Source organism: Calliphora vicina, chromosome 5 (genome assembly GCF_958450345.1).
Source record: "Calliphora vicina chromosome 5, idCalVici1.1, whole genome shotgun sequence".
Classification (NCBI taxonomy): domain Eukaryota; kingdom Metazoa; phylum Arthropoda; class Insecta; order Diptera; family Calliphoridae; genus Calliphora; species Calliphora vicina.
The window spans coordinates 106,816,606-106,843,576 of record NC_088784.1 but is presented as its reverse complement, the minus strand read 5'-3'; the positions used below and the strand labels follow the sequence as shown (position 1 = coordinate 106,843,576).

At 30.1% G+C, this 26,971-nt stretch overlaps 1 protein-coding gene across 1 annotated transcript; it reads right to left on the bottom strand.

Moving 5' to 3' along the window:
• Nucleotides 1-3,834: 3,834 nt before the first annotated feature.
• Nucleotides 3,835-26,768, bottom strand: Np (Notopleural). The gene is made up of 8 exons (XM_065513021.1): nucleotides 26,558-26,768; nucleotides 9,628-9,785; nucleotides 8,072-9,569; nucleotides 7,578-8,006; nucleotides 7,327-7,504; nucleotides 4,645-4,797; nucleotides 4,304-4,575; nucleotides 3,835-4,240 (listed from the first exon to the last, which is right to left on the bottom strand). The coding sequence occupies exons 1-8, from the start codon at nucleotides 26,658-26,660 to the stop codon at nucleotides 4,077-4,079; spliced, it is 2,955 nt and encodes a 984-aa protein (XP_065369093.1). The 5' UTR covers nucleotides 26,661-26,768; the 3' UTR covers nucleotides 3,835-4,076.
• Between the last annotated feature and the right edge of the window lie 203 nt (nucleotides 26,769-26,971).

Genomic DNA, 26,971 nt, shown 5'->3' with positions numbered 1-26,971 from the left:
TCTTAAATCGTTAATAAGTCTGTAAATACAGCGATTTTAAGGAAAATAAGCTCAATCTGTGATCACTCATATTTTATACCAAAAATAGATATTTGTTTATAAAAAACTCAAATATCTTAAATCGCTAATAAGTCTGTAAATACTGCGATTTAAGGAAAATAAGCTCAATCTGTGATCACTCATATTTTAAACCAAAAATCGATTTTTACTATTAAAAACTCAAATATTTTAAATCGTTAATAAGTCTGTAAATACTGCGATTTTAAGGAAAATAAGCTCAATCTGTGATCACTCATATTTTACATCAAAAATCGGTTTTTGTTTATAAAAAAAGCTCAAATATCTTAAATCGTTAATAAGTCTGTAAATACTGCGATTTTAAAGAAAATAACCTCAATCTGTGATCACTCATATTTTAAACCAAAAATCGATTTTTACTATAAAAAAACTCAAGTATCTTAAATCGTTAATAAGTTTGTAAATACTGCGATTTTAAGGAAAATAAGCTCAATCTGTGATCACTCATATTTTAAACCAAAAATCGATTTTTACTATAAAAAAAAACTTAAATATCTTAAATCGTTAATAAGTCTGTAAATACAGCGATTTTAAGGAAAATAAGCTCAATCTGTGATCACTCATATTTTATACCAAAAATCGATATTTGATTATAAAAAACTCAAATATCTTAAATCGCTAATAAGTCTGTAAATACAGCGATTTTAAGGAAAATAAGCTCAATCTGTGATCACTCATATTTTATACCAAAAATCGATATTTGTTTATAAAAAAACTCAAATATCTTAAATCGCTAATAAGTCTGTAAATACTGCGATTTTAAGGGAAATAAGCTCAATCTGTGATCACTCATATTTTATACCAAAAATCGATTTTTACTATAAAAAACTCAAATATCTTAAATCGTTAATAAGTCTGTAAATACTGCGATTTTAAGGAAAATAAACTCAATCTGTGATCACTCATATTTTATACCAAAAATCGATTTTTATTATAAAAAAACTCAAATATCTTAAATCGCTAATAAGTCTTTAAATACTGCGATTTTAAGGAAAATAAACTCAATCTGTGATCACTCATATTTTATACCAAAAATAAATTTTTACTATGAATAAACTCAAATATCTGAAATCGTTAATAGGTCCGTAAATACTGCGATTTTAAGGAAAATAAGCTCAATCTGTGATCACTCATATTTTATACCAAAAATCGATTTTTACTATAAAAAAGCTCAAATATCTTAAATCGTTAATAAGTCTGTAAATACTTCGATTTAAAGGAAAATAAGCTCAATCTGTGATCACTCATATTTTAAACCAAAAATAGATTTTTATTATAAAAAAACTCAAATATCTTAAATCGGCAATAAATCTGTAAATACTGCGATTTAAAGGAAAATAAGATCAATCTGTGATCACTCATATTTTATACCAAAAATCGATTTTTACTTTAAAAAACTCAAATATTTTAAATTGCTAATAAGTCTGTAAATACTGCGATTTTAAGGCAAATAGCTAAATCTTTGATCACTCATATTTTATACCAAAATCGATTTTTGTTTATAAAAAATTCAAATATTTTAAATCGTTAATAAATCTGTAAATACTGCGATTTTAAGGAAAATAACCTCAATCTGTGATCACTCATATTTTAAACCAAAAATCGAAATATAATATCTCAAATATCTTAAATCGTTAATAAGTCTTTAAATACTGCGATTTTAAGGAAAATAAGCTCAATCTGTGATCATTCATATTTTATACCAAAAATAGGGTTTTACTTTAAAAAACTCAAATATCTTAAATCGCTAATAAATCTGTAAATACTGAGATTTTAAGGAAAATAAGCTGAATCTGTGATCATTCATATTTTATCCCGAAAATCGATTTTTACTATAAAAAAACCAAATATCTTAAATTGTTAATATGTTTGTAAATACTGCGATTTTAAGGAAAATAAGCTCAATCTGTGATCATTCATATTTTAAACCAAAAATATATTTTTGTTTATAAAAAAACTCAAATATCTTAAATCGTTAATAAGTCTGTAAATACTGTGATTTTAGGGAAAATAAGCTCGATCTGTGATCACTCATATTTTTTACCAAAAATCGATTTTTTCCATAAAAAACTCAAATATCTTAAATCGTTAATAAGTCTGTAAATACTGCGATTTTAAGGAAAATAAGCTCAATCTGTGATCACTCATTTAAAACGAAAATCAATTTTTACTATAAAAAACTCAAATATCTTAAATCGTTAATAAGTTTCACTCATATTTTACACCAAAAATCGGTTTTTGATTATAAAAAACTCAAATCCAAAAATCCATTTTTACTATAAAAAAACTCAAATATCTTAAATCGTTAATATCTTTGTAAATACTGCGATTTTAAGAAAAATAAGTTTAATTTGAGATCACTCGTATTTTATAGCAAAAATCGATTTTTAGTATAAAAAAACTCAAACAACTTAAATCATTAATAAGTCTGTAAATACTTCGATTTTAAGGAAAATAAGCTCAATCTGTGATCACTCATATTTTAAACCAAAAATCGATTTTTACTATAAAAAACTCAAATATCTTAAATCGTTAATATCTTTGTAAATACTGCGATTTTAAGGAAAATAAGCTTAATTTGAGATCACTCGTATTTTAAAGCAAAAATCGATTTTTAGTATAAAAAAACTCAAATATTTTAAATCGTTAGTAGCTTTGTAAATTTGAAATTGAGGTTAAATCATTAATAAGTCTTTAAATACTGTAAATAATAATAATAAGTCTGTAATAATAAGGATGTTATTCTGTGATCACTCATATTTCTACTCAAAAATCTGACTGAACTTTGTTAAAATGCATTTAAATAGAAAATATGTATATGTTTTTTTGCGATCACCTATAGTTCGACTTAGAAATGGAAAAGGAACGTTATTTAGTTTTCACTCAAAATTATATTTTTGAAGTAAAAACTCAAAATCGAATATAACTTTGTTAAAATACAATAAAATTTAAATGTCAGTGAAATCTTAAAATCAGCTATAACTTCTTTGTTCTGTGATCACTCTAATTTCTAATCAAAACTCGATTTTTCAAAATTGCCTGTGGAAATAATTAATTTATAAGAATTGATTTTGCTTGAAACACATTTTTCTAGCTTTTGGGATATTGAAATAGATAATTGTTTTGGACGTAATAAATAGCCTATTATACCAATTAATACACACCATATTTTGTTTAATTATTAATAAGTTTTCTTTTTTAATTCGCTTAAATTACATTTTAAATATTTAAATTTACATTATTTTGTGGTTTTAAATAAATTGTTAATCAAACTTACAACTTATTTCAATAAAATTAATTAAAACAAAAAAGAGTCTATGGAATAAAACTATTTTTGCGCTAGATGCCTGTAAATATGTAAAATAAATGATGTGCGTTTTACTCAGTATTGCATTTTTGTCCAGTCGTTACCTTGATTATACTGTCTGAACTTTTTATTTGGAAAAAGTATCCACAGTTAGAGCAATCGGTATAACCAAAGAACAAGATGATTCTGTAAATTATGCTGAGCATAAATCATACATACTCGTTCGTATCAATCAAATAAATAACTATTTATATATTTTAATATCAAAAAGAAAATGAAAAACTAAAACAATATAAATAAAGTAAAATAATCACCCAAAATGAAAATTGTGACAATGAACAATATTGCATCTAAATTTTCTTAAAAAGAACAAAAATATTTGTCTCTATAAATATATATATATAAATACTAGAATACGTATTAATATTATTATTATTATTACATATTATTAAACTATAAATAAATGTAGATTAAAATAAATAACTGCATGAATAGATTAAAATAAAAATTAAATAATATCGTGATATACAAAATACAAATACAGATACAGATAACTATAGATACAACATTTCGCATAAACTTAAAAACGAAAATTAGAAAAAGCTAAACCCAGTGACTCACGAGTTTCAGAGCCGGCCTAACCAAGTTTAACTGTAATAACTTGACCACTATTACGTTCAACATAACTATACTAGAATTGTAAAATCTGATTAATCCAGTCTCTGAACTCGGAGATTCTTGTATAAACACCCGGCTGATTGGCCTCCGCACAGCCAATACCCCACGAAATGACACCGCCCAATTGGAAACGTTTATCGGCTTCACGTTGCAATACCATGGGACCACCAGAATCACCTGAAATTTTAAATATGAATTAAAAATCATTTCCATGTTAAATAAAAAAAATAAATGTATTACCTTCACAAGAATCATAACCACCCTTCTTCCAACCCGCACAGATAAATATGTGCGGTATATGCTCTATATAACCAGCTGCTCTATACATGGTCTCACAAATTGTATTGTTAATCACGGGTACCGCTACCTCTTGCAATACACTCGGCAGAGGACCATCTTCGTAGAGACGACCCCATCCAGTTACAAATGCTGTTTGTCCTATAAAGTCTTCATCATTTTCAGGCACACAAACTGGTATAATATTGGGTTGGAATACTACTGGTTCATAGAATCTGTTAAGGAAATTGTTTGTTAGTTTGTTTATAGTTTTGTAGATGTAGATTGTGTGTGTGAACTTTTACCTTAGCAACGCTAAATCATATTCAAAGGTTCTTGGATCGAATTGTGGATGAGAGGCTACAATTTGTACTCGTCTTTCTTGGTAACCGTAAGGTTCTTCCTCTTCGGCCAAATCATATTCACCCAATCGTAAAAGAAGATCAGAAGGAGGTACACTAATGGAAGGAAGGAAAGAATTAAATAATTTTGTAATTAATAAATTAGTAATTATTCAGATCTATAATTAGGAGAACTTAATGTTATTGTTCCCCTAATTAGGAATAGTTTTTCTCATTAAATTACGGCAGAAAAATAGTACATAACAATATTTCCTTATTTACATTTTTTTGCAGTTCTTATTTTTGTGAAATTTTAAAATCGACTATACCTTCATTAATATGCGATTTCATAAAGAGATTTACATTATTTATGATCACCCATATTTCTTTACAAAAATCGATATTTCGGCTCAATTTTTTAAATCGTTAAGAAATTTATAAATACTGTGATTTTAAGAAAAATAATCTCAATCTGTGATCACTCATATTTCCTACCAAAAATCGCTTTTTAACATAAAAAACTCAAATCTGTGATCACTCATATTTTAAACCAAAAATCGATTTTTAGTATAAAAAACTCAAATATCTTAAATCGTTAATAACTTTGTAAATATTTAGATTTTTGGGAAAATATGCTCAACCTGTGATCACTCATATTATAATATGATATTTTTGTTTTATAATTATAAAACAAAAATAGATTTTTAGTATAAAAAACTTATATATCATAAATCGTTAATAACATAGTAAATACAATTTAAAGGAAAATAAACTCAATCTGTGATCCCAAAAATCAATTTTTAGTATTAAATATCTTAAATCGTTAATAACTTTGTAAATACTAAACTAAACTCAATCTGCGATCACTCTTATTTTATACCAAAAATCGATTTTTACTATAAAAAAACTAAAATATCTTAAATCGTTAATAAGTCTGTAAATAATGCGATTTTAAGGAAAATAATCTCAATCTGTGATCGCTCATATTTTAAACCAAAAATCGATTTTTACTATAAAAAACTCAAATATCTCTTAAATCGTTAATAAGTCTGTAAATACTGCGATTTTAAGGAAAATACGTTCAATCTGTGATCACTCATATTTGATACCTAAAATCGATTTTTAGTATGAAATATGGGTGATTAAGTTTTCACTCAAATATTCGATTTTCACAAAATAACTGCATTTTACAGACAATATTGTATTATAGCCGATTTTAATTTTCACTAAAAAAACATTTTTTCTGAGTGACAAATTTAAAGTTATAACTTTGCTTGTGTTTAAATGAAAAAAGGACATTATTTTCTACAGAAAAATATTTTTTTGTGAAAATTTGAATCAGCTTTTATAATATGTGTTTAAATGGAAAAAGCGTTATTTTAAGATCGCCGATTTTTCTTTCCAAAAATTTATATTTTGTTTCTGGTATTGATTTATTGTGAATGTGAATCTTTGAATCATTCATGCAATGAATTGGAATTTTTTGAATAAAAATTTGAAAGAATTCATCATGAATTAAAATTATTGAATGATTCGTTTTATCCAACAAAATAAATTTTGTTATTGACTTTCATTCTAATTCACATTTCAGTTCAGATAAAAATTACAAAAAATACTATTTTGGGAAAAAATTTTGAATTCATGGTGAACATAACTCATATTACTTCTCAAAAACGATTTTTTTATTGAAATCTTAAAATCTGCTATAATTTTGTTAATATGCGTTTAAATAAGAACATATTTGTGAATATCAGTCTTAATTTTTTATTTTATCAGGGCTGTCACACATTTCGTTCGGAATGGTTTCATTTTTAATGACAAATATGTCATTTTGAAGGGTACATATCTGTCATTCATTCTCACTTCGCTATATTGAACATTATAGTATAAACATCAATGTTTTTATTTGCTTCGAAAATGTCGAATTTTGTGCCAACAACGCGTCATATGCGGGAAGTATTGCTTTACTTCTTTAAATTGAATAAAAGTGCCGCTGAAGCATACCGATTGCTCACCAAAGCTTATGGTGAATGTGTTCCATAGGCTTCAACGTGCAGGAGTTGGTTTGTGCAGTTCAGAAGTGGTTATTTTGACAAGGAAGATTCAGATCGCCCAAAAATAAATGTTTGAAGGCAAAAAATTGGAGGCATTACTCCCTGAAGATTGTTGAAAAATTCAACTAGAGCTTGCAAAATCATTATCTGCTACTCAAGCAGTAATTTCAAAACGTTTGCCAGCAGCAGGATTCATTCAAAAGCATGGAAATTGGGTACCATACGAATTGAAGCCAAGATACCTTGAAAGACGATTTTACATGTTTGAAATGCTGCTTGAACGCTAGAAAAGAAAATAATTTTTGCACCGAATCATTACTTGCGAAGAAAAATGATGCCTGGCCAACAAGCCGAATGGACATCAAAGCCAAATATCCATATCGTTAAGGTAATTGTCTGTATTTGGTGGGAGCTAGAGTGTCCTATATATTATTAGCTGATGAAATCTGACCAGACCATCACAAAGAAGTTGCGGAAAGTACTTAAGTTTGTCTTAACTTTTTGTTGAGATTCTTTGCCTTAAAGTCTTTAATACTTCTTCTGAAGCTACAATTATTTAAACCCTTTAACAATAATTTTGATTATGACTCACTTATCAACACAATGAGCCGCCGTTATAGCCCAATTTTCATTTAACAAAGCCGCACCACATTTGTGTAAATAAGTAGAGGTACGCCATTGTCTTAAAGAGATTTGCCAAGGCCAGCGACCAAAGGCGGCATTGGAGCCGCCAACAATACGAGGTTCAGGGAACATGCGACGACCACAAACTGAAAACATGCAAAAAGATAAATAATATTAATAAATAATTCCAGTATTCAAAACTAAGTATCTAAAATTAACCTTGTCTATAGTCAACACCTTCCAAACCGGTAATGGGAGCAGTAGTGGTAGAATTAAGATTTATATTTTCTGTGGTGATTTCTTCAGTGGTAAAACCTGTGGGAGTTGTGGTGGTTGAGGGAGCAAAACCCTCAGTGGTAAATTGTGAAGAGGAGTCAGTTGTAGAACTTAATTCTGGTTGTTTGGTTGTAGTTGAGGTGGAGGTGATGATAGGTTTTGCAGTAGAGGTGGAGCTAACAGTAGTTGGTTGAACTGTAGTGGTGGTGGTGCTGGTGGTTGTTGATGTAGTACTTGTAGTTGTAGGTTTGGCCATGACAATAGGTTTTTGTGGTGGTGATATGAAGATTGTGGTATTGTTCATCATAGCGCTAACACTTGATGTTACCGAGACATCCATTTCCTCAAAAGTGATATTTTCAGCAGAAGGTTCTGGAATTGAGATTGAAATAAATTGTAGTTTTATTGTTTAAGTATTTGGGTATAGATTCACTTACCTTCCACCTTATTGTGGGTATTTAAGGGTGCTTCACTGGTTACTGGTACCCAGTCGGAAATGATGGGTTGATTTGGATCCACTGGCTCACCATCAATATTCGTCCATGTTACCAAACCCGGTTTGTGTGTGGTGGAGCTTAAGACGGGCTTATGCGTTACTTTATGGGTAGTTGTAGCTGGAGTCTTTGTGGTGGTGGTTGTAGTAGTAGTCGTTGTGGTGGTGGTTTGTGCTGTTGTTGTAGGTTTCTTTGTAGTGGTGGTAGTTGCTGTTGCTAATTTTTCCGCTTCAGTTGTAGTCCTGGGCGTAGTAGTTGTTGTCGTTGTTGTAGTGGTTGTAGGTTTTGGTGTAGCTTTAGTGGTGGTCGTGGTAGGTTTGGGCACCTTAACAATACTGGCTGTTGGCTTGGGTCTAGGTCTAGGTGCTAAGGTAGTTTTATTTGTGACTGCAGTTGTAGGTGCTTGACTTGAAGTGCTTGTTTGGAATGTTTGTGTTGCCGAGGTACTATTAATGCGGGTTTCTAACTCCGTGGGAATGGTTGTAGTAGTTGTAGAGGTGGTGGTTATGGTTGGCCTTCTTGTAGGTTTTACTGTAGTCCTTTTTATGCTTGTTGGTTTCTTTGTAGTTGTAGGTTTTCTAGTAGTTTGTGGTTTCGGTTTTATGGTGGTAATTTTGTGTGTCGTAGCTGCTGCTGTTGTGCTGGTAGTGGTTTCTTTTGGTTTTGTAGTTGTTTCTTTAGGTGCTGTAGTAGTAGTTGTGCTACTGCTTGTAGTTTGTGGTGCCTTTGTAGTTTTGTGTTGTAATCTTTCTGTGGTAACAAAATCAAATACATTTGTGGCTTCTGTGGGAGTAAAAGTTGTAGTTTCTACAATTTGATAAGTAAATAGTTTTGTGGGAGTTGTGGTAATTTCGACGGGCAGTTCATCTCTTTGTTGTGTTGCTTCTGTGGTGGTAAGCATTGGCCTTTTTGTGGTGGAGGTCGTTGTAGTTGTTGAAGAAGTAGTTGTTGTGGTAACCTTTTTTGTTGTGCTAGAGGGTGTAGTTTTCTTTTTAGTTGTGGTATTGTGAGAAGGTTTAGCTCCAGTTGTATATTTGGTGGGTTTAGCTGTAGTTCTTATTACAAAATGAGACTGCTTGTGTGTTGTTTGTTGGCTAGGTTTATAAGTTGTTGTGGATTTAAAGGGTTTGCCCGTATTCGAATTGGTTACCAGAGTGGTGGGTCTGGGAGTGTCGTTCAATGTGGTACCAGCAAATGATTGTGTTACACTATTTAGCATTTGGGTGACATCTTGTTGTGTAGCCAAACCAGTACTACTGCTGCTGGTGCTTGAACTGCTACTACTGCTGCTGATGCTAATATTGCCATGTTGATGTAAAGGACTTAAGGTGGTGAGTTTGAATAAGGCACTGGTGGGCACTGTTGATGATTCCGGTGTAAAATGATGGGAAATGGTATTTTGATCTATGCTATTATCTGATATTTCCGTTAATTCTTGTTCCTGAAAAAAGTAACAAAAGTTAAAACTTGTGCAATTATTAAATTTAATTAAAACTTACTTTAATATCACAGCATGATCCAAAATAGAAACGATCTATGCAAGTACCCAAATGTGTGCCATTTTGTTTGATGCAGTCTATTGCAAACATGCACACACCAGATCTACCAGATTTTCTTACTATACAAGGTAAATGTCGTATATTTCTGCCAGATTGAACTAAAATGAAGTAAAGAAAAAGAAAGGAAACAATTAATAAGAAATTAATATGCTAGAAATTCTGGAAACTAAAATCTAAATTGATATGATTTATTATAAATGCAGACTGAAGTTGCCAAACTCGCAAAGAGTGTTTGAGGCATAGATACCTATACATAGAACGGAAACTCTGCTGTCAAAGACCTAACTCAGTTGTGAAATCCTAAGTGCAGTAAAAAAACGATTTGAAAACAAAAACAATACTTGTATGTGTGATTATTTTGAGTAATTTGTTTTTTTATAGTTTCCACTCTATGTGTATTTCTCTATGGCTTGAGGTGTAGTTGTCGTTGACATTTAAAATGATAAAGAAGTAATAAAGTAGTGTTTCTTTCTCTTCCCAGACTTTCTAAACTGGGTTATATTTCGGTATTTTGATTATTCTTTCCTTTTTAATATATTTTTATTGCTTTATCTTAAGTAATTTCATATAATTAAAGTAATAAATTTGAAAATAACTTCCTCCAATTTAACAATGTATGGATATGGAGAAAAAGCTATTGGCTTGGCGCGTTCATTGTCAATTGTGTGTCTTGGTTTTACATACATATTGATATTAAGTTGTGGTTCGTTCGTAGCTGTAAGTAAAATGCGGTCACTCAACGGCAAAATGGCATGAGATATTTACAAGTTTAAAACCAAAAGATCAGCTAGCTAGCCAGCCACTTAACTAACAAACCATCTAACTATCCAACTATTAGCAGCAGCTGCTACAACAAGCATTTGCTGGTTTGTTTGTAACTGAGACTGTGTTTTAAAAAAAATCCAAAATAAAAATATTGGTCATCCCAATCACCATCATGATCATGACCATCATCTTTGTCATTGCCGGCTTTATTATCTGCTTTCTTAATATTTTCGTCGTAGTTTTGTTTTGGTCATCCTCAAAAATTTTAAAATTTCATCGTTTGCATGCAATGTAAACTTAAATTTGTGCTAAAAATATTTGCTTAACAAATATGTCAAGAATTAAGCTGTTTTATGCTTAGAGAAGTGGGGATATTCATTTCGCCATCACCAACACTAAATAAACTGCCAATAAAAAAGATTTTTTTTGTTTGTCACGGTTTAAGATAAAAATTAAACACTCATGGAAAAATGTTTGAATATCAATTTGAATTTAACTATTTTAACATGGGTTTCCACGTCCAACAGCTTGTGTATACATTGTCATAAGTGGATACTTGGCAGCACAACATTAACTGTCAAAGCTGCTAACATGAACATTAAGGCTGCCGATAGCTCTAGAAATACAACCTTTTAGTTTTGCCGGTTAGAACTTTCATGAAGCTACTGGAAGGAAGATGGCGCACAGTGGTATGGGTTCATAAATTTTTTTGCAAAAAGTAGAATAGAATATGTAGAATATGATAATAAAATTTGGTACACTTGGCTAGTTTCCTATAGAAAAGCTAAATATTAAAAATGGTTCATATCGGATATTCCCTAGGGGTACCTCTCATACAAGGGTTCTTCCAAAATAACGTTGTATCAGTCATAAATTCTTAAATAATGTAGCGATCTTATTTAAATTTTGCATATGTTAGTTCCAAGTGCCCAGATATCATACTACAAAGTATGAAGAAAATCGGTCCATATTTGAACCTAGTCCACATATAGGTCCCTTTCTGAAAATAGTTTTATCGTTCAAAGCTCACATAGAAATAATAGTATCGTGATGAAATACGACATAAACAATATTAATATAAACCCAAATCTATCGGTTAAGTTTCATAAGTAATATAATATAAATAGTAAAAGTAAAAGTAAAAGCCTAAAAGTATGCAAAACCTTTTATTGTAAATATGCATTGCAATTTATTGTCAATATTCATAAAAAATACGTGAGTTTTATCACAAAATTTATAAGTTTGTTCAGCGATCCCAAAAAGTCGCAGCATTTTTTACATAAAATGAAAGAAAATATTCCAAACATTCATTTAGTAGTAGTACTAACACGATACCACTGTGTGGCGCTGTGTATAAATAGTGGCTGCGGTTGCTGTCGGAATTAAGATTATAATAGGCGCTGTTAAAGTAAACATCAACTGCATTACCTGTGTGTTCTTGTACATTATAAAGTGTGTTTTTTTTAAGTGTGTGTATTAAAATAGTGACTATTTAAATTGTTGTATAAATTTAAATAAATATTTGTTTCAAATTTTAAACTACTAACTGCTTTTATAAGCAATCAAAAGAATTGGGTTTATTTAAAGGAAGTAAACCACCGTTTTTAAAAGGTAAAAACGTAACAATATGGTTATTAGGATGGTTTTTATAGCGTGGATCAAAGAAATTATGTATTTGCTACAATTTGTAAGGCATTTTTAACAAATTCCTTAAATGTAAAAAAGCGTCTGTGAGAAATATCCCTTAATCATATAAGAACAATTGTTGTACCCATTACAAGATGGGGCCTAAATGAAGAAACCTTGCAAACCGAAATTTGGCACAAAATATTATATGTATAAAACCTTTCTAAAATAGTATTTTTTTTTTAATTGTAAGCAAAAAATTATTTCTCTGATCATGTACAACTATATTTTTTCTTTAGGCGCAGAAACAATAAGGATGCAGCAATTCCTCATGTCAGATGTCAAAGACAAACTGAGGAGATATCTACTTTTTATGTTATTTATCATATTCTTTAGTAACCAAAATTATAACGTTTCCCCAAAACCTTGTTGTCGTTCAATTCATATAATTTACATACTTTATTACGCATTTTTATACAAACTTTATTTTCATAAATTAATATTGAAAATATTTTAGTGAAAGTTAATCGAGAGTAATAAAAATTTTAGATTGTTTTCATAAGAAAAATAATTTGCAAATTCATGAATCGACAAGATAAATTTGTGTAAATAAAAAATTAACATAAAAGCCATTTCATTTTAAAAGTAGGTATTTTAAAGAAAAGTAAATATTTTGTTTAAATAAACAACTATTTTCTTTTAAATGAATACTCGTACATATAATTATTTTTATTTAAATGAATTAATATTTACAACTTTTTAATATATATGTGAAATTTAAAATGTTTGTGATGTTAATTAATTTTCTAAGCATCACGTGCTGAGAATTAATTAAGTTCTTAAACAAATCTTTTTTTAAATATTCATACAACCCATTTATAATTTGCCTTCCAGGCTTTTTAGATTCAAAGTTTATTTTTATTTTAATAATACCTATTAACAATAACCGTAAATATTAAAATTTCTTGATTTTATACTAAATTGTTGTGGCAGATATTATCATTTCCACTCATCAAACAAGAAAACTTCATGTTCTTATTACTCTTTCTCTTGATCTTCCTCTAACTCCCATGCCAGACAAAGTGGCAATAATTTGTATTTTATCGTTCAGCAATTAAGGTCAACTGAGTTTAAGTCTCGAAAAATTTGCTTTTGGCATCAGTGATCTTGACAGTTGTCAAGAAAAGTTCATACATTTTATGGGAGATCTTAATGTTTGTGTTTGAAAGAACGTACGTATTAAAGATTTTTACAAGAAGATAAAGAAAAACTGAAAACAAAGTGAAAGGAATTGAACAACAAAAATACAATATATTTATAATAATTTTTTTAAAATAATATGATGTCCAGGAGTTGTAAAATTATATTGAAAAAGAAAAAAAATAAAAGTTAAAATCAGCATCATTTTTTTTTTGTAGAGGAAGAAGTAAAATTCAATAAGCAAAATACTATGTATTATTAACAGCATTCAGTCGAGATAATAATTTGTTTATGGTAAACACTAATATTTAATCATACGAGGGTCGTTTGAAATGTCCTTTAGAAATCTAGCATATTTTTAGAAATCTGATATTTCGAGAAGCAAAATTAAAATTAAATGTTTAGAAATCCGTTTCTCATCACAACAGGTTATAACACAAAAATCGCCCTTAGTCAAATGATATCTTAAAAGAGCCATCTTCCAATTTACAAAGATTTTACTTAAAAATAAATCACGATTATGGGGATTCTATTAATAATTGAAATTTATACATTTAGTGGAAAAAATTATTTCTGTTTTTCGTACACAGAGAAACCTGATTCGTAGTAGCAACGAATTTGTTGCCAATAGAATCATTCTGCCTTGGTGACCGAATTTTACAGTTGTGGCCACAAAATTTTATAAGGAATAACTAAAGTGTAGTTGCTTCTATCGAAATTCTATATTAATAACTGATTTTCTGTTGCTAGAACTGAACAATTTTATGTGTTTAATCAAATTATTCGATTGGCTACAAATTCGGTTGTTACTACGAATCTGTTTTCTATGTGCATTATTTTTCTAATGTGTTACTAAAGCCAATATTTTAATCAGAAAGAGGATAATTACAATAGTATGATTATGGTCATTTCAAGATAGATATCTCGATATTCATGACCTTAAATTTTGTATTTTGTTTTCATAAAAATTAGTTGATTATACTGTTGGAAAAATTATGGCAAAAATTGGAAATGGGATTCTAATTATGTCATAATAAAAATTTTACTTTTGCAGGTAACTTAACATATTTCGTAATACATTTTAACTTAAGAAATATATTGGATGTATAACTTAAAAATGCGGATTTTTTTTTTAAATTTTTAGCTTTTACTTGAATCATTTGTACAATATAAATTTATTCAAAGTATTGGCTATGACTTTTTCCCATCTTTCTGGCAACAAATGGATTTCGCGCCAAAAGAATTGCTCATCTTTTGAAGGCAAGAACGAATCAAGCCAATTTCCTGCTCTAATGTGAAGCGTATTCCAGAGAGAGAGTTTCGCATCGATCGAAACAAATAGTAGTCGGACTAGGCCAGGTCTGGACTATATGACGGGTGAGACAAAATTTCACAACCACTACATTCTTAATACTTTTTAACAGGTATTGCAACATGTGGCCGAGCGTTGTCATGATGGAATATTACGGTTTCGTGTCTGGCCACATATTCTGGGCGTCCAATGATCGCTTCAAGCGAATCAGTTGCGTTCGGTACATGTTTCCTTTGATCGTCTGCCCAGATTTTAGCAGCTCATAATATATAGGACCCTTTTGCTTCCACCAAATACAAAGAATTACCTTAGAGCCATGGATATTTGGTTTGATGTCGATTCGGCTGGTTGGCCGGGCTTCACATGCGAACTCTTACGCTTCCTATAATCGTACTGGATCCATTTTGCATCGCAAGTAATGATTAGGCAAACAATTGTTTTCTTTTTAAGCGTTTAAGCAGCATTTCGGACATGCAAAATCTTTTTTCAAGGTATATAGGCTTCAATTCATATGATACAATACGATTTCCCTGCTTTTGGATGAATCCTGCTGCTCGCAAACGTTATGAAATTGCTGCTTGAGTAGCTCCCAATGATTTTGCAAGCTCTTGTTGAGTTTGGCAACAATCTTCATGAAGTAATGAAACCAATTCTTGGTCTTCACACTTTTTTGGATGGCCATTTTTGAACCACACAAACCATCTCTCGCACGTTGAAACCCATGGAACACATTCACCATAAGCTTCGGTGAGCAAACGGCGTGTTTTAGCTGAATTAACATTTTAAAATGATTTCGGGGTTATGACCACTCACAAAATGTGCTTCTTGCGAAGCACATTTTGGGCCACTTCAAAGGCGAATGTCGTGTTAGTGACCATGGAAATGACAATATATTTTATGAAAATATTCGAATAATATTTTTTATATGTTCGAATAATCGAGGAAATTTGAAAAATAAATCGATCACTTGAATAATAAAAAAATGAGAAACTTTTATTCGATTAAAATAAAACTCGAATAATTGACAATTTAAATGACTTAAACATACATGTATGTTTGCTATTAATATTTCGAAAATATTTCTCAGCCTGCTTTCGTATATTTTAAACCATCATCTATATTTACAACAACAACAACAAATGAAACTAGAAGGAAATATAGTAAAATATTCGTAATATGTGAAACAGCACGCGACCTACTTTCATTGTGACAAACAAAACAGCAAAAAAAAAGTTAAAAAATCGAAAAAAAACATTCACTTACTCAAAAACCACAACAACAATAAACACCTTCAAGATACAAAACACCAAAAGATACACTCTCTTGCACACGTACCAGTACATACTTCATTCAACCTACTACACACAATACATACATACTACACTTTGTATTTAGTCAGTAGTCAAGAAGTCAATTCACCCACAAAACACAACAACTACACAAGCCGGTACAACTACAACAGCTACAACATAAATGTATTGAACACCCCCCCGCCCCCAATATTCCATATTCAAATTCTTGAAATTAAATACATTCTCAACTACAACACAACCACAACTTTAAACACCGACAACACCATCATCATACTCCTCACATTTGTTTTTAAATTAAAAGCCACCGCCGCTTTCTGCAGCGAACAGCGCAGCTACTGCTTGTGCAGTTGCTGCCGCTGCGTATTGTATAGTTTGTTCGATAGCTTTTGGTGTTGTAGTTTTTTTTTGTTGTTTACATTTGTATGGATGTTGTTGGTTTAATGTATTTTGTTAATAAACGTCAGTTGTTTGACCTAAAAAACTAATATTTTTTTAAATATGTAATTTTAAAATGAACTGCTTATTTCTTTATACTCCGCACTGCCAGCAATGCTGGCAGCCAACAACAGCACTGATTTGGTTTAGTTTTTGTTTGTGTTTTTTTCACAAAATTTTCTTTAGCATACAAATAATGCATGCACTAGACACAAGCCACCTTCAACAAACTCAACATAAATAATAACAAAAAACACACTGACATGAAATTCGTATTTTAATGAAATGTAGGAAAACCTCTAAACTTAAATCAAACAAAGAGTGTAACACGAAAAAGGTTAATTTATTTTGTTTAACGAAAAAAACCCCGGAAAACATACATTTAAAGTTGTGGGCAAATTGTTGATCAAAGTAGACATTAGACACATTATAGTGCTTCTTAATAGTTGAGAGAAAAAAACTACATACTTAAGTTAGTGGATGTAAACAACACTTTTTGCAAAAACTGAAAATCATTCGATATTCACAGAAAAAATTATATTTGAATTCAAACATTTATCCCATATTGAACTGGTTTCAATTATTTCATAATTAAATCAAGTATTCATTTGCTCAAAAACTAAATTTCTTGATATTTTCTATTGAATTTTGAGTTTTGAATTTGATTATTTTTACAATTGAATATACAATTTTCGTTATTGGTTGAATTTCAAATACAAAAATTATTGAATAGATAATTTTCGTAATTGAAACACAAAAAATAGCAAAAATGTGTTATCAATTACGAAAATTATCTATTCAATAATTTTTGTATTTGAAATTCAACCAATAACGAAAATTGTATATTCAATTGTAAAAATAATCAAATTCAAAACTCAAAATTCAATAGAAAATATCAAGAAATTTTGTTTTTGAGCAAATGAATACTTGATTTAATTATGAAATAATTGAAACCAGTTCAATATGTGACAAATATTTGAATTGAAACGGTTAAAGAAATAGTTTTTTCTGTGTTGTTAAGCCGAACGACCCTGAGTTTTGGAAATAGATTTACAACAGTTCTTTTCTAAGTGAATTTTATTATTTTTCTTGAACAAAATTAATGGTACATACTTTATTTTTTTCACTTGAAATGAGAATAGATTTAGATTTTATATTTAGACCCAAAAATCACAAATATGTATAAGCAAACTTCTGATTTGGTTCGTAGTATATGGTACTAAATAGGGCTGCAATTCAAATACATATTCTTCGAATAATCTATGCAAAAATAAAATTAATTTCTTCGAATGTATAAAATTTTTCAGATTAGAATAAAAAATTATTCGATTAATATGTTGATAATCGAATAACTTTTATTCGATTAATAATTGTCGAATTATCGAATAATTTCTATTCGATTAATAATTGTCGAATAATCGAATAATTTCATCTCTATATATATAAAAATTAAATGGTCCATGTATGTAATGGCATCACGTGTGAACGGCTGGAGCGATTTGGCTGATTCCTGATATCATGTTGATATCAAGCATTGAAAATATTAAAAACAAAATTCAACATTTATTTTTCAGTACATTTTAGATTAAGACCCCAATTTCCTCACAAAGTCCCCCCAAAATATTTAAAAATGTGTGTCAAGAATAGTTCATAAATTTTATGGGCGATCTTAACGTTTGCGTTTGAAATAGAGTTTTTCTATTTCCGGACTTTTTCGTTTCCCGGGAAATCGGGTTTCATTTTGAAATTTCCCGGGATATAATTATAGATTTTTACAAGAAGATATGTATATTGTAGCAAACTTTGAAAATAAAGTGAAAGGAATTTAACATCAAAATATTGGGTGTATGACTTAAAAATGCGGAATTTACAATAGATGGCGTATCTTTAAAACGCGGTTTTGTTTTGAATAACTTATATATCATTTTGAAAGGTACATATTTTTTTTCATATTTTATTTATTATATCTTCACAAAATAATGTAAACTATCAATAATTTTTTCAAATCTTAAATCTAAATATTACTTTTTATTTACGTCACAGTTGGACGAAAAATGATGTCTAATTTATAGATCCTTTAATCATCAGCGCAGGTCTGTTGGATTCCTTTTTCTTAGTCGGATGTAGCCATTACTTCTCATTAATGTTCGTGCAAGTGAAAGGTACATTTTGAAAGGTACATATCTGTAATTTATTCTAACTTAGTTTCAGAATATTACAGTGTAAACAACAACGTTTTTTTGCTTCGAAAATGTCGAATTTTGTAACAACAAAGCGTCATATGCGGAAAGTTTTGCTTTTCTTCTTTAATTTGAAAAAAAGTGCCGCTGAAGCACACCGATTGCTCGCTAAAGCTTATGGTGAATGGCGTTCATCGGTTTTAACGCGTGAGAGATGTTTTATTCGGTTCAGAAGTGGTGATTTTGACACGGAAGGCAAAGATCTCCCAAGCCAGCCAAAAAAAGTTTGAAGACCAAGCAAGAATTGGAGGCATTACTGCAAGAAGATTGTTGTCAAACTCAACAAGAGCTTGCAAGATCATTGGGAGCTACTCAAGCTGCAATGTCAAAACGTTTTCGAGCAGCAGAATTTATACAAAAGCAGGGAAATTGGGTACCATTTGAATTAAATCCAAGAGACTATGAAAGATTTTGTATGTCTGAAATGCTGCTTCAACGCAATAAAAGAAAATCATATTTGCACCGAATCATTACATGCGATTAAAAATGGATCCATTAGGATAACCCGAAGCTTAACATTTCATATGTGAAGCCCGGCCAACCAGCCGAATCGACACCAAAGCCAAATATCCATGGCGCTAAGGTAATGCTATGTATTTGGTGGGGGCAAAATGGTCCTATCTATTATGAGCTGCTTAAATCTGGCAAGACCATCACAGTGAAGCTGTACCGAATGCAATTGATTCGTTTCAAGCGAGAATTGGACGGAAAACGACCAGAATATGCGGCTAGACATGAAACCGTAATATTCCAACATGAAAACGCTCGGCTACATGTTGCAATATCTGTTAAAAAAGTATTTAGAATGAATTGGTGCCCCGTCCGATCACTATGTGTTTCGGTCGATGCAGAATGCTCTCTCTGGGATACGCTTCACTTTTTAACAAATTATTAATTTTTTAATATAAAATAAGAAAGAAAATGTTCGTTCGTATTTAGTGTGCCAGGCCATATATTTTTATACCCTTCACCATGAGTGGCAAGGATATATATAAGTTTGTCATTCCATTGGTAATTTCTACATTTTTCATTTGCGACCCCACAAAGCATATTCTGGATCAACTTTCCGTAGACCCCAAATAACTTACATACATGATTCATACATCAATATATCGGGAATTCTTCCGTCTCGGTTGCTATTTAAAATCGACAAAATCGGTCCATAAATGGCTGAGATATAAGGAAAAAACCGGAATAACCTCGATTTTGGGCCTATTTATGATTTATATCTGGATTACTAAGTCATTAATATAGACAATATGGATATCTAATGATAGACATTTCAAAGTCCATTTCAACAATGTATGTAAATTGGAACTACAATGGGTCAAAATCGGGAAAAATATTTTTCAATCCGAATTTTTTTTCAGCAAAAATTTTTTTTGTCATTTTTCAATAAATTTAAAAAAAAGAGTTAAAAATAAATTTTAAAATTAAAAAAAAAGAATTTAAAAAATAAAAAAAAAATTTAAAAACTATTTAAAAAAAAATTTAATTTTGTTTTTACCTAAAAATATTTAAAAATTTTATTTTAAAGTATAATTTGGTGAAATGTATATAAGATTCGGCACGCTTATAATGTTATTCCAGGTTTATTATATTCATAATTTTATATGTATAATGTTGTCTTTATGTAGAAAAGGCACATTAATAAAACTATTTTATAATTTCCTAAAGTCCAACAGACAAATTTCGTTTGAATGTATGTAACCTTTTCATATTTAAATTATTTAATTAGTAAAACTTTTATGTAAAGAAAACGCAACTGTTACCAAATTTGGTAGCCGCTAAACAAAACAACTTTTTATGTCCATAAAAAGTTTTAGTTACTCAATTGCACAACAGTGTTTGAGGGAAATTTAATCATATTAATTTAAAAAATATACATGTAATACATTAGATTGTTGTTTAACTATAATTTTTCAATTATTCGGTAACAGGTAATAGTATTTATATTATAAACAAGAAAAAACCTAAGCATACAAAATGAAATCAATGTATTTTAGTGCCTGTCACATAATTTTCAGATTATAATAATAATTTGTATGCTTAGAATATTTCGTTCAACACGAATTTAATTAGTTTAGATTTAAACATTTTCAAATTTTACATTAATATAACATAGTATATGTATTTTGTATGCTTAGGTTATTTCGTGCACTGTTAAGTAACTCAATATGTATGTACAATATTTAATTTAACTGTTTTCTATATTATAACCCACTGTGCAATAATGTTAACAACTTCCTCTACAACAAATCTTATAAAGAAAATAAAAAGAAACAAATCCAATAATTCACACGTTAGAATAGAATCACAAAACATGTTTGAAAACAAAATGTTTATATACATAACTACGTATGTATGTATATTGTATGTATAATATAGGTAGGTTCGTTCATTTGTTTGTTTGTTTTGCTAATGAACTTGTAGCACTTGTTACGTACAAATCAATTTCAACATTTCAGGTGGAGTGCTAAAGATTTCATGTAACTTTTAACGTTCAAAACCAGTTAGTTGATGTTTGTTGTTAAGCAAGCTGGCAAGAACTTTTCAAAATAATTAAGGAACAAGAAATAGATCGAGCAGGTTTCCCCTTAATGCCGGCATTAATCCAAACATAACTTCTTTTATATTTTAAACTCTGTTGGAATTTTCTTTTTCAATTGCATCTATAGAATTTTTGTGGTTGTAACTTTAACACACACCCACCGTTTTAGTTCATTTACTGTGAGTTGCTGCGGGCAACCTGACTTTTTTTTATTATTTATTTCGTATTAACGTTCCACTTTTCTTTAAACAAAAAAAAACAAACTTTTTAACACACACAGTGTCGTCGTCAGTCAGTTGGTTTTGTCTTGTTTTTTTTTATAATTTTTATTTTTGTAGAACTAAGCTGAGCTGTTTAACTTTCTCTCACGTAATTATCTAAAAGATTTTTATCTTTAAAACCAGAGATTTCTGTTGTCGTTTTTGTTGCTGTTTATTGTATTTTGTTGTTAACTAAAATAAAAAGTACAAATATTTGTACAATACAAATACTTGTTAAAAAAAATGTTAAAACCGAAAACAATAAACATTTTTTTAAATATTAAAATACACTTGGAGAAATAATAAAGATGTGGATAAATCATTGGTCGGCACAGAGAGATCCGACATGATCCATATATTTTTTTTTTATACAAACACAAACTGCGAAGCGCTTTGGTTGTCTGCTGATACACCCGGAGTCACTGGCGGGAATCGAATCCGCAACCCACAGATTGATAGTCCAGCACACTATCGCCTAGTCTATCGGGGTAAAATAAGTGAGTTTTTAAATCACAGAGGCACAGAGAGATCCGACATGATCCTTATTACAAACTAACTTGCATCGGATTGCAATTTTTGTTTCTCATACTTGTTTGAAGATCAAGAATTGGAGGCATTACTCCATGAATATTGTTGTAAAACTCAACAAGAGCTTGCAAAATCATTGGAAGCTACTCATCAGCAATTTCAAAACGTTTGCAGGGAGCAGGATTCATCCAAAAGCACGGAAATTGGATACCATACAAATTGAAGCCGAGTGACCTCGAAAGACGATTTTGTATGTCTGAAATGCTGATTGAGCGCTATAAAAGAAAATTATTTTTGGACCGAATCATTACTTGATGTGAAAAATGGATCCTTTACGCTAACCCGAAGCAAAGCCAAATATCCATGGCGCTATGGTAATGCTCTTTAATTGATGGGAGAAAAAGGGTCCTATCTATTATGAGCTTTTGAAATTTTGCCATACCATCACAGAGAACTAATACTGAACACAACTGATTCGTTTGAAGCGGGAATTGGCCCAAAAACGTCCAGAATATGTGGTCACACTTGAAAGTGTAATATTCCATCATGACAGCACTCGGACACATGTTGCAATACATGTTAAAAACTATTTAGAATGAAGTGGTTGGGAAGTTCTGCCTCACCCGCTCACACGTAAATAAACGTTGAATCGGTTACAGGAAATTTTTAAATATTTCAAAATGAAAGCAACAAATTTAAAAAAAATCCATATTTTTAAGTTATACGGCCTATAATTTTAACTAGAAAATAAATTTATTCGATTATTGATCGAATAATTTTTTATTCTAAATTTAAAATGATATTCAATCGAATAAAAAATAAATTTTTCCTCGATTATTCGAATAATTTTTATTCGAATGACACCCTAATATATATCGGTCAATTTCCAATTTTCATAAAGTTTACTTTGCCGAATTGTATATTAGTTCGGAACAGCCGAATATAGAACTCTTACTTGTTTAAATCGGTCATGATTCGTAACTGAGGGCCTCATTTTATAAAAATCAACGTCAAATGTTAAACAAATTTTGGTCCTCAATTTATAAAACGAAGCGTTCAGAAACTTAAGCAATTTATATGAAGAATACTGGAAAAAGGTTTAGAACTTGAATTTTTTCGTTTTATAAAATGTGGGTCTTAGAATTTGTTTGTAATTTTCATAAAAAGTTTCATTAATTTTTTCAACTGAAAATGTTTTTCACTAACAACTAAAGACTTTTCTCGAAAATCTGACCATTTTCTTAATTTATTTTCACTAAATTATTTTTTGGCAAAAATCAACAATAAACGCCAGCCGTTGCTATTGTAAATATGCACTGGTTCATTAGCTCTCAGATCACATACATATTTTAACTTAAGATTCCTACGACACATGTTTTTCTAGTTACAAATTGCCAGCATTAATTTACCAAGCAAGTATTCAAACCAAAAAAAAACCTTTCTTTTCTTGTTTAATAATAATGAAGCATCTACATCTACTTTACTCTGCGGTACAAAGAAACAACCAACAATACAAGTGTATCCATCTATCTATCCAACATTTGCATTTTAACATTCACAAAACAAATTATAGACATGATGCATTTGTGCTAACCGAGCAAGTATTTTAACCACTATATTAAAAAAGGAGAAGAAAAAAATTAAAAAAAAAAATTGGAAACAGATGATACGATACTCGTACAGAGCAGATGAAGAAGTCATCTTCCATAGTAACGGAACAACGACATACATTTTAAATACAACAAACAACAAACCAAACAACCCACCAAGATCAAACATGTTGATCTTCCAACTAATGACTTTTACTCGTACCAATTTTAAACACTTATACTAAGAAAATCTAGCAAGAAATTGGACAAAAAAATAGCTAAACTAAACTGTAAGTTGAGGCTTACTGGCTGACTCGTATTAAAGTTAGTGCCAATTTCTAGTGGCTGTGAGTGAGTGAGTGTGTGTTCTTGTTAAAGTGGTTTTAATATTGCAGGTATTAAGTGTTTTGCATACAGAGAGTGTCATAGATATGACTGGGAATATTGTGGATGGAGGAGATGTTGCAAACAGGTTTATCAATTTCTCTAAAATATTGTTGTTGTGGTATGATATTGTTTGCAACATTGTGAACAGCTTTTTATCATATTTTTTTACTAAAAGCCTATTTGTCTATTGTAGTGGAGTGATTACCAGCTATAACATTGTCGTAGGTTAAGTGGTTAAGTTTAAAAATTCGTAATAGGAAGGAAACACAAATGATCAACAAGGCATCGCACCTTAACGGTTCCAAATTTTTTATAACTTGGTACACAAGTTCTTTTTAAGGTCATGCTAAATTTGAAGTTGTTCAAAATTTTATAATTCATATGTATGTGGGATTCTTTCAAAGTTTTAGCTTTTATTTTGAAACATTTGTACAATATAAATTTATTCAAAGTATTGGCAATTGTTAGCTATGCCCTTTTCCCATCTCTCTGACAACATATGGATTCCGAGCCAAAAGAACTGCTCATCTTTTGAGGCCAAGAACGAATCAATTGATACTCTGTTGCACAGTGTAGTGTATCCCAGACAGAGCGTTCTGCAGCGATCGAAACAAATAGTATTCGGACGGAGCAAGGTCTGGACAAATGCAAATGTTCGCTTCAAAGTGATCAGTTGCGTTAGGTACAGGTTCCATGTGATGGTATGGCCAGATTTCAGCAGCTCAAATTAGATAGGTCCCTTTTGCTCCCACCAAATTCAGAGAATTATCTTAGTGCCATGGATATTTGGCTATGATGTCGATTCTGCTGGTTGGCCGGGCTTCACATTCAATCTCTTACTCTTTGGTTTATCTTAATTGATCCATTTTTCATCGCAAGTAATGATTCGGTGCAAAAATATTTTTTTTTTTAGCGTATAAGAATCATTTCGGACATGCAAAATCGTCTTTCAAGGTATCTCGGCTTCAATTCATATATCCCTATTTTTGGATGAATCCTGCTACTCGCAAACGTTTTGAAATTGCTGTTTGATTAGCTCCCAATGATTTTGCAAGGTCTTGTTGAGTTTCACAACAATCTTCATGGAGTATTGCCTACAATTCTTGGTCTTAAAACTTTTTTGGCTGGCATGGGCGATCTTCTCTGCCGTGTCAAAAACGCCACTTCTGAACCGATCTCACGTACGTTAAAACCATAACCTTTGGTGAGCAATCGGTGTGCTTCAGCAGCACTTTTTGTATACCCTTCACCGTTTGCAATTTCTACATTTTTCATTTGCGACCCCACAAATAGCCATGTCCGTCTGTATGTTGAAATCAACTTTCCGTAGCCCCCAAATGACTTACATACATGATTCATACATAAATATATCGTGAATTCTTCCGGCTCGATTGATATTTAAAATCGAGAAAATCGGCCCAAAAATGGCTGAGATATAAGGAAAAAACCAGGACAACCACGATTTTTTATCTATTTTTGATCTGTATCTGGATTACTAAGTCATTAATATAGACATCTAATGATAGATACTTCAAAGTCCATTGCAACGATGTATATATAGTAAGTTGGACCTAGAATGGGTCAAAATCGGTAAAAATATTTTTTAACCCGAATTTTTTTTTCACCAAATAAATTTTTTGTCATAATTTTTTTACAAAAATATTGAAATTTTTTTTTTAAATTAAAAAAAAATAAAACAAAAATATTGAAAATTTTTTTTTTTAAAAATTAAAAAAAAAAATTTTAAAAAAAATTAAAACACAATTTTGACAAAAAAAAATATTTTAAAATTTTGTTTACACAGGAAAAACTATTTCTTGAATCGTTTCAATTCAAATATATATCACATATTGAACTGGTTTCAATTATTTTATAATTGAATCAAGTATTCATGTGCTCAAAAACAAAATTTTCGGATATTTTCAATTGAATTTTGAATTTGATAATTTTGACAATTGAATACAAAATTTTCGTTATTGGATGAAATTTAAATACAAAAATTATTTGCCCAATTCACAACTGGTGTTGTAGCGTTGTATCGTTGTATGTCGTAAATATTTTTCAAACAAATTTTTCGAAACAAAAACAAAACATTAATAAAAAAAATTACGACATACAACGATACAACGCTACAACACCAGTTGTGAATTGGGCAATTGAATAGATAATTTTCGTAATTGAAAACGCATTTTTGTTATTTTTTGTGTTTTCAATTACGAAAATTATCTATTCAATAATTTTTGTATTTAAATTTCATCCAATAACGAAAATTTTGTATTCAATTGTCTAAATTATCATATTCAAAACTCAAAATTCAATAGAAAATATCAAGAAATTTTGTTTTTGAGCAAATGAATACTTGATTCGGCACAGCCAAATATAGCGCTCTTACTTGTTTCTTATTAAAGAAAATAACTAAGAGAATATATATGTACCCTTCAAAATGACATATAAGTTATTTAAGACAAAAACAGCTTCAAAAGAAATTTTTAAGTGATAGATTTGTAAGTTCTTTAATAGAAATAAAAATATAATTTAATTACTCTCACACTGATTCAATAAAAATAATATAGTTTCACCCAAAATGTTCACTTTTGTTGCTTTCAACTTAAAATTATAACAAAAATTTACATTCATAGAAATCAAATTGAGATGAAAACTTACACTGTGCTAAGCTGGGATTATCGACAAAAACGGGATTCGCTGTAACGCCATTGAATGAGGCCAAGAAAACTAACGTTACCACGATACTGACGATACTCAACATATTGGTAGAGCTGTGCACTATGGGTATACTATTACACTCTGTCAGCTTTTCATGACGATAATGATGATGCTGGTGGCGTTTTCTTTGCTGCTGCTGCTGTTGATAATGTGATGACGATGATGTTGTTCTTAATTGTGTAAAATAATTCCTTAATTTTGTAAACATTGTATTTGTGTTTTGTTTTACTAAAAGGCAGGTGGTGTTAATATGATTTTTGTTGCTATTATTTCCGCTATTATGCTGTTGTTCTTGCTGTTGCTGATAATGTTGCTGTTTTAGTGGTTTTTGTTCTGGTTGTTGCTGATCTTCGT